This window comes from Trachemys scripta, chromosome 1 (assembly GCF_013100865.1).
Source record: "Trachemys scripta elegans isolate TJP31775 chromosome 1, CAS_Tse_1.0, whole genome shotgun sequence".
NCBI lineage: Eukaryota > Metazoa > Chordata > Testudines > Emydidae > Trachemys > Trachemys scripta.
The window spans coordinates 101,969,149-101,978,445 of NC_048298.1; the positions used below are offsets into that span (position 1 = coordinate 101,969,149).

The 9,297-nt window shown below is 42.5% G+C and overlaps 1 protein-coding gene across 2 annotated transcripts in view; it reads left to right on the top strand.

The window, feature by feature from the left end:
* Positions 1 to 3,665, top strand: part of AGK (acylglycerol kinase) — a 57,623-nt gene extending 53,958 nt beyond the window's left edge. Inside the window, exons 15-16 of one of the 2 annotated variants that reach the window (XM_034779598.1) lie at positions 1,530 to 1,614; positions 3,191 to 3,665. In XM_034779598.1, coding sequence (XP_034635489.1) covers positions 1,530 to 1,614; positions 3,191 to 3,394 — 289 coding nt within the window. In that variant the 3' untranslated portion in view covers positions 3,395 to 3,665. Of the gene's footprint in view, positions 1 to 1,529; positions 1,616 to 3,190 lie in introns of those variants that run through there. The other variant, XR_004646876.1, reaches the window with a different exon arrangement.
* The last annotated feature ends 5,632 nt before the right edge of the window (positions 3,666 to 9,297 follow it).

Below are 9,297 nucleotides of genomic sequence, written 5' to 3' on the forward strand. Positions count from 1 at the left end.
TTCCTTTCTTATCAGCCTGTTACAGCCTTCTGTGCCTTAGGCCTTGTCTACACTATAGGGAAAAGTCGATCTAAGCTATGCAATTTGAGTTACGTGACTAGCCTAACTCAAGTCGATGTAGCTTAGATCTACTTATCGCGGGGTCCACACTATGCGATGTCGACGGGAGAGCGATCTGTGGTTGATTTAGCGGGTCTTCACTAGACCCGCTAAATCGACCGCTGATGCATTGATCGCCACCCGTTGATCCCCTGGTAAGAGTAGAAAAACCCTAATAGAACAACCCTGGACAGATAATACTGCAGTAACTCCACCTGTTTTAGAGATCTGTAACTCTTGTGTGGAAATAGCCATGATTATTGTGGCCTACTTCTTGAGAGCTACAATACACAAAGGTTGGGACTGTATTATTCTGTTTGCCTGCCTGTCCAGGGCATGTGGGAGCAGAAAGAGCCATACAGCCATCAGTTCTTTTTGGGTTTGGGGAATTCTGTCTTGTACAGAGGGTCAGCAAAAGGTCTGTGTGCTACTGAAGCCCTCTAAATGAAGCTTAAGTTAATGGGACTTATGGAATGCATAGACCTTGTGCTGCCTCTGTGCAGTGAGGTGAATTTAACCCTTGATAAATTAAGAAAACAAAAGGATCTGAATATATGAGGGTATTGTTTTTACCAGTTGGAGGGGAAGGATGAACCAGAGGGTAGCGTGCTGGCCTGGGACGTGGGAGACCTGGATTCGTGTCCCTGCTCTCCCACAAACTTCCTGGGCAAGTCGTTTAGCTGCTCTGTGCCTCCATTCCCTATCTGTACAGTGGGGATGATAGTACTTCCCTAAATACACTGTTTAACGTAAACATGTTAAATATTAGGGATCTCATATACTAAGGCAATGGAGGTCATGTAAGTACCTAAGAGAGGCAGACTGATAAAGTTTACGCAAGCGAACATTTTATTTAGAATAGGTAAAATGAATGGGGTTTGTACCTCCAAACAGGAATGAAACTAATAAAGCAACCTTTGCTTTACCTTGTGCTGGTGATGAAACTGGAAGAGCTTTTGTCAAACACTAGCTTAAAAAACCCAGTACATCTGATTCTAACTTTTGTATTCAATCACGTAACTATTTACTGAACATTTTTTGAGACCATCAGTAATTTTTGTGGGTTTGGTGCTATACGAGGAAGACAGGAATGATACAGTTTGCGTGTAAGTGGACATCACAAACCCACCCTATGAGATGACACAGTGGGCAGGTGCTGCTCAGGAGAAACCCAGAGCATCACTAAGCTTGGGGTGCTAAAGGTCAATATTGAGGTGCATTGACAGTTGTGTGGAGGAGAAGCAACATCTACCTCCAGGAAGCGCTAACTGTCCCTCATGCTTGCAGCCACAAAGGCTCTCATACTGTCTTTTGAAAGGAGGAAATGAAATTAATAAGCACTCGATGACCCTCCTGTATGTCTTGCACCCCTAAGCATGGTTGCTTCTATTGGAAACTATTATATCTTTTTCCTTGTTTGATTTGAACAGAAGTCAAAAGATGTGTGACCCCCAGTTGTGCCCTGAAGGAAGTCAGTGTGTCCAGGCCAGCAGATGCATCTTGCAGCTTCCAGAGGTGAGAAGCCAGAAATTGTGGAAAGCTCGGTCACTTGTTTCTTAGTGCGACACTCTAAGAAACCCCAACTCCCAGCATTGACAGGTGGTCATGCTGTCCTCACTGTGAATAAAGCAAGCCACCTCCAGTGCAGCAGGTCAGAAAGACAAATGGGCTCCCAAACCAGGAGACCCAAGATGTAACCCCCAGTCAGGCATCACTACTGTACATGTCTGTGGCTAGTGTAGGAACTGTGTGGCCCAGCTCCAGAAGCAGCTCGTTCTTGTCCATCCGGCCAGCAAAAAGTGTCAACACGCTTGCAGTGTGAGTAGAATAGGAAAATGGCCTCCTGCTAAAGTTCACGTCTTAATGTGTGCACATCCCCTCTGCTGGCTAGGCTCTGAGTACTGAAATCTTTCTTTAGATTGCCAGTCTAGAAGAGTCCTGCCAGAGGTGAAAAGATGGAGAGCAGAGGTGAGGGTTTATGAAGACCCATGCTAACTGAGTGGAGGCCAGGAGGGAAATAATGGTCAAAAAAGTGCTACAGATATAAATCCCAAGACCTTAGATAAGTGGGCAGCTCTTACGCTGAGAAATGTTTGAGCAGATAAATGTTTAGTTGCCTCCTAAAAATAAGGCAGAGGGGTAGATGTTAGCTTGGGTTTAACATCCCAATACATCTTATTAAGAAGACTAGGCCCTGCATTTGCAAGGATATAGAGTCGATCTACTAGGTTACGTCCACATCTTTAGCTATTATATTCCTCTATAGAGACCTGATCTACCTCATGGAGAATGAGGTCCATACCCTGGCCGAGTGGCCCTTCCCAGGAATTGAGAGAATCTTTGGCACTCTGCTCTTCTGGTAAAGTCCTCACCCAGGCAACCAGACTGAACCATGAATGTTTTCGTTAGCCAGCATCCTCATTCACACACGGCTTCGACATCATCAGAATCTGTGGCTTTGAAAATACGTGCAAAAACCGTCCAGCTCAGGGCTGGATACGTCAAGTATAAATAGGGGGGCTGTTAAAAAGACAAACTTTGTTTACCCCCTAACTGCTGATGAGGCCTTTAGTAACAGAACGCAAGCACATGATTTACGTACAGAAGGTAAACCCATTACCATGCTGATGGACTGGCATTAATCACCGATGATTTTGTGTGTGTGAGTGTAAAACAGGTTTGTGAGCGGGATTGTTTTGAATGAAAAAAAAATAATGTTTAATTTTTTTTCAATCTCAAAGACAAACTCTGCCCAGCTGTAAATAGTAATTCCAAGGGCAAAGAATCCTTAAATTTAAACAGTGCAGACCATTTAAGTGATCTAGCATTTAATTCCTGCCAAATTGCCAATTAGTTACTAAGCGAGGTAATATTTTACATGAGTGTCTGTTAATATATTATGTGCAACCAGTAACAGCTCTCTATGTAGTGGTGAGACTAAACAGGCTGAAAGGCAGACGGGGTCAAGACCCAGCAGAGAACCCAGCTGTACTCTGAAGTGGAGATGTAAGTGGGCACAGGTACCACTGTTACAGCATCACTGTAACAACTGATTCACTATTAAGTCTGACCTATGCTTGATTCTACACAGGGCACAGAGGGCTCCTTTGGCATAGACAGCGAGGAGTATGAGGCCATGCCTGTGGAAGTGAAGCTGTTACCCCGGAAGCTCCAATTCTTCTGTGACCCCAGAAGGAGAAAACAGATGCTCCAGCCAGCAGTGCAGTCAGAAGTCACCTCAGAGGGACCAATCTCATCAGGATCTTCAGGGTCACTCAGGCGAGCGCTAACCTGATTAATGCCATCGAGTCATTAGTTACTTGGCCAGTAAACACACAAGGTATGGGCACCTTGGTGGGAACTGCTCACTTGGCAAGTACCAAAGAGGTAAAAAGTGTACATTTGACTCTGAGAAACAGATTAAGTTAGTGATGTCTTTTTTTTTTTAAAGAAGCCGTCACTGTTCCATGTACGATACTACAGGTGAGTGCTGTAAGACAGATGCTACCATTCTACTGCAAGTCTGTATTAAAGTGGAATGAAAACACACTTCTGTGGGTTTGAGAGTTTGGAGCCATCTTTCTTACCTGTGTTTAGAGCTGAGAATTCTGGGATTTATGGAAAAACTATGAACAAGATGCTGCTGGGGAGCTTATGAAATTCAGGAATTGCCACGACAAGAACAGATACGTGGTTAGGCTAGTCTGATCTCCTTTTGTCAGTGATGGATGCTTCAGAGGAAGGCATAAAACTCCCACAATGCACTTACATAATGATGTCTTACTGTATTGGAGGGAGGGAAATACTTCTGTGACCTCAGCTTATGCTCTTTAAGTGTAGGAACTGAAATTGTTAATTTTATTGTAACTAGTGTAACTTCAGATACTGAAGACCTTCCATAAGGAAACCTCCTGGCTAGAGAGCATCCTCACACTTAAGAGGATTCTGCTCCATTCATATTTGAAGACGATCTCTGCAAAACAAAGCCTTTGCTGGTTCCTGGAGTGGTTGGCTTTACATTTCAAATATTTTTTAGTTCTTCAAAAAATATTCAGCACCACAGAGTTCTACTAGTGAGTGACACTCTACAAAATTAGCCCTTTGATGCTGTTTAGGTGTGTTGCTTTCTAGTAAGTTCTCCTTTTTGTTCTTGGAGCAGCATAGTATATAAAAAGGAGCACTGAACTGGCCCTTTTATCTTATTCCTTAGTGTAGTCCTCTTTTTTAAACTTAAATGGCCACTACCCTTTCTTAAAAGCTGTCACCTCCACTCAGCCACCTAATTATTTGTGTTGCTCTTTATCATGACTGAAATGAAGTCATAGCACTGATTTTCTATCCCTTAACCTGAATATTCTTAACAGCTTATGTATTCTGTGTGGCCTGGCCCTGAAAATCGAGGGAGTCAGTCCTTGATTTTTTGGTTGTGGTGGTTACTCCTGCAGCACGTAACATGAAGGTTAAATTGTCCCTGTTAATACTCATTACTTTGTATTTGGTAGTGGCCTTTGTACTATCAAGTTACAGGACTTTGGGAGGAAATCCATCCCTGCCTGAATGACACTTTTGCTGCTGCTTTCTCTTTCCAAACATCACTGCAGCAATATACTTTTCAGTGTAAGGGGCCAAGCTAAAAAAAGGGTGGTTGTAGGGTTAAGGAAATAGGACTGTTCACTCAGGCTGAGGCTAAATTGAACACTGCCCACTAGGTTAGAAAAACCACTAAGAACCATACTGCAAGGAAAGACCACCCTACCTGAAAGAGCTACACCACAAGCTGAATGGTGTATTGTTCTAGAGTTTTGCTATCACTTTCCTTCTCTCTGTTGCCTAAATGGCTATGCCTAACTCACCTGACAGTGCTATGGAAAGGGGGAGGTTTTTATTTTTTTTTTTTTCCACAGGGGGCACCTAAGCCTCTCTACTCACCCCACCCCATGTTGTACAAACAGGAGGAGTTGAGTTACAGTATTCAGTGAATTTTCAAGGCTTCCTAATGCCCTGATTCCTCCTTTCATCATGAACCAGTAATGAATAATTACACTCCCAGGACAGAAAAACAAGGACATCATGTTAAAATGTGAGCTTTAATAGTTTAAAAACAAACCAAACTGCTGTTTTGGTGTGCAACTTCCGCTTGGCCCCTCTGTGTACAGACAGGCTCAGTTCTGTGCCAATAATTCAGCCTTTAAAAGCCAGGGCTGCTCTTCTCACTGTACCCATGCAAACTGCTCCTGTGCAGCATAGTGGCTACGCGGGAAGCCACTTTCCAGTTCAATTACACTAACAGTTGAAGAAATAACTCCAGCCTTCCTCAGGGCCAGCAGCACTTATCAGTCAACCACATGGATGGTTAGAGCTACATGGTTTAGTAAATAAGGAAACTTGCTGCAGAATTTTGCCAAATCTGGGGCTCCCTTTTGATTAAGATAGTGGCCTAGAGGTTAGGGTACAAGCCTGGGACTTGGAGAGCTGCACTCAATTCCCTGTCCAGTACAGACTTCCTGGGTGACCGTGGCCACATCACTTAAAGAGAGAGACTAAGTTCCCTAGCTGTAAAATAGGGTAATAGCATTTCCCTTTTTCACAGGGCTGTTGTGAGCATACTGTGGTAATAGGGCTATTTAATTACCATCCCTAGACAGAGCAATACATTTATTTCTTTGGAACATAGAAATACCAAGTGCTATGGGACAGACACATAGGCTACTAGGGGAGAGGCTGTTCTAGATTTGATTAACAAATCCAGAGGAAGTGGTTGAGAAATGGAAGGTACCATAGGGGAAGTGATCATGAAATGGTAGAGTTCATGATTCTAAGGAATGGTAGGAAGGAAAACAGCACGATGAAGATAATAGATTTCAAGAAAGCAGTCTTTAGCAAATTCATGGAGTTGGTAGGTGGGGGAAGTAAGTCTAAGCGGAAAAATAGTTCCAGAGACTTGGCAGTTTTTCAAAGAGATATTATTAAGGGCACAAGAGCAAATTATCCCACTGCATAGGAAAGATTGGAAGCAGGACAAGAGGACACCCTAGTTTAACCAGGAGATATTCATTGATTTGAAACTCAAAATAAGAGTCCCACAAAAAGTGGAAACTAGGTCAATTACAAAGAATGAATATAAACAAACAAGTATGTAGGGACAAAATTAAAAAGGCCAAGGCACAAAAGATTACAAAGAGTAACAAGAAAACAATACATTAGAAGCAAGAGGAAGGCCAAGGACAGGGTAGGTCCATTACTCAATGAGGAGGGGAAAACAGGAACAGAAAATGTAAAAGTGGCAGAAGTATTAAATGATTTGTTTCGGTTTTCACCAAAAAAGGTTAGTAGCAATGGGACAGCTAATACAATGAATGCCAGTGAAAATGAGGTAGAATCAGAGGCTAAAATAGGGAAAGAACAAGGTAGATGTCTTCAGGTCACCAGGGCCTGATGAAATGCATCCTAGAATACTCAAGGAGATGAGCCATTAACAATTATCTTTGAAAAATCATGAAAGAAGGGAGAGATTCCAGAAGACTGGAAAAGGGCAACGATAGTACCACTTTATAAAAAGGGAAATGAGCACAACCCAGGGAATTAGACCAGTCAGCTTAACTTCAGTACCCAGAAAGATAATGGAGCAACTAATTAAGCAATTTGCAAACACCTAGAAGATAAATCCATGCTGTTACTTTTCACCTTATTGTCAAGAACAAATCATATCAAAGCAATGTAATAGCTTTCTCTGACAGGGTAACAAGCCTTGTGAATGGGGACAGAAGTGGTAGATGTGGTATATTTTTATTATAGTGCAGCTTTTGCTACTGTCTCGCGTGACTGTCTCATAAACAAACTAGCGAAATACAACCTAGATGGAGCTATTACACGGTAGGTGCATAACTAATTGGAAAACCATTCTCAAAGTAGTTATCAGTGATTTACAATCAAGATAGAAGGGCATATCAAGTGGTTCCTGCAGGGATTAGTTCTGGGTCTGGTGCTGTTCAATATCTTCATCAAATGATTTAGATAGAGTACACTTAAAGTTTGCAAACTATAAAGTAATTCTTCCACTCTATTGTACACTGATTAGGCCTCAACTGAAGTATTGTGTCCAGTTCTGGGCACCACATTTCAGGAAAGATATGGATAAATTGGAGAAAGTTCAGAGAACAACAACAAAATGATTAAAGGTCTAGAAAACATGACCTATGAGGGAAGATTGAAAAAATTGGGTTTGTTTAGTCTGGAGAAGAGAAGACTGAGGGGGGACATAACAGTTTTCAAGTACATAAAAGGTTGTTACAAAGACTAGGGAGAAAAAAAAATTTCTCTTTAACCTCTAAAGATAAGACCATTGCTTCTTGTCCTAACTACCCTGACAGTTAGCTCTTGCTGAAATTTAAGCACTGGAACAGATGGCCTAGGGAAGTTGTGGAATCTCCATTATTGGAGATTAAGAGCAGTTTAGACAAACACCTGTCAGGGATGGTCTAGATAATACTTAGTACTGCCATAAGTGCAGAGGACTGGACTAGATGACCTCTTGAGGTCTCTTCCAGTCCTACAATTCTGTGAAGCCAAATGACAGCAGTGGATCCAGCCCAGGCTGTTACAATTATATACAGCCCTGTAGTACAAATAATCAAGGGTTACACATCATAAGATAGATCTTATGACCTGCTTAAGTAGTTGTGACTAATACAAAGTTCAGAGAACTCTTGGAAGTTTAACCAGCTTCCACTTTCCCTTCTCTCTCCCTGCGGGGAAGAACTGGGTTCTTACATACAGACCCATTTCAAATCAACGGTGAGAATGCCACTGTAGAGTCTGATGGAAAGGCTGTTGCTCTCTCCTTTAAATACAGAAGTTAGTGTGAGGTTAGAAAGACTCCAATCTGAGACATTACAACTTTGTCACATGGCTGTAATGAGGGTATCAGATGGCATGCAACTACAAATGCTAACAGCCATAGTCACATTAAAAAACCTAAAAGGCATCACTTTAAAGGCAAAGTACTTTCAACATTTCTGCAGAAGGATTTTCCACTAGCTCCCAATGACAAAAAGACAGTGTCACATCTTGCCCTCCTTTTAATCAAAACAATCAACAAACAAGCTTTACTGTTAAACACATTCTTCTCCTCTGCCCCCACCCCAAAAAGCACTCCTTTACCAAGACCTTCTAGTTGCACTGGGTTTAAAAAAAAAAAAAAAAAAAAACCACACCCAGAACAGCAAAGTACTACACAGGGTTGCAGTAATTCTCAAGAGTTGACTTTTGGAGGAAGAGGGGAAGAATTCAGATTCATGTTGCCTGTTATGCTAGGAGGAAATATGTGCAATAATGCTTTGTCTTCAAAGGTAGAAACCAGTAACTGCTTCCTTAGCAATTCTTAACCAATCCCTCTATATTACACTGTTGGGTTGCACACATCTACCCTAAGGTTGCAGAACTACCACTGCTTTCACTACCAAGAAGCGAGGCATGAGGCGGAATTACTTCAGACAGCCAAAGCAGATGAGTCACAGCACTGCCTCATATTTAGGGAGCAAATTCCCTCCAATAGAGCAACAAGGAGGCCCTTCTTGTGTGATACTTCTCACCTCCTGAAGCATTTGCCTTTCAAGAGACTTATGGAAACCGGATTACACAGGAGAGCAGATAGACTATAGTTATCCAGCTGGGATGCAAGTCAGCTGATTCTTTTACCCTAGCTATGCCATTGCTTTGCTGCTCCTCCTTTATCCTCTTCTGGCAATGCCATCTGATGGAGCTGGTTTTCTGACAGCGCATGAACACACACGGCCCTGCTACAGCTCAGAAACGTGGTAGAAAGATTTAGGTTGCAGAGGGCTGTAACCTCCCAAGGATACAAACTAAATGCCTGCTCCTGCTCAAATGAACAGAACTACCAACTTCAGTGGGAACAGGAGAGGGCCCCCAAAAGCTGATCAGAGCAAAACCCCTAGTCAAGCAGTAGCAAAAAGGAGCTAGGTGATTCACGTTTCAATGCCTTTGGTTATTCCTAACATAGGTTACTCAAACTGCACTAATGCATGTCTGCCGTTCCTCCTCCTTGCAGAGAGAATCTTGGGTGGGGATGGCTAGAGAGATAGAACCCAACAGAAATGAGGTGGGAGGGTACCAACTGAGGGCAGAGTCAAATGTGGATTGTATTGGGCAATTCAGCTTGAAAAGAGGTCAAAACAA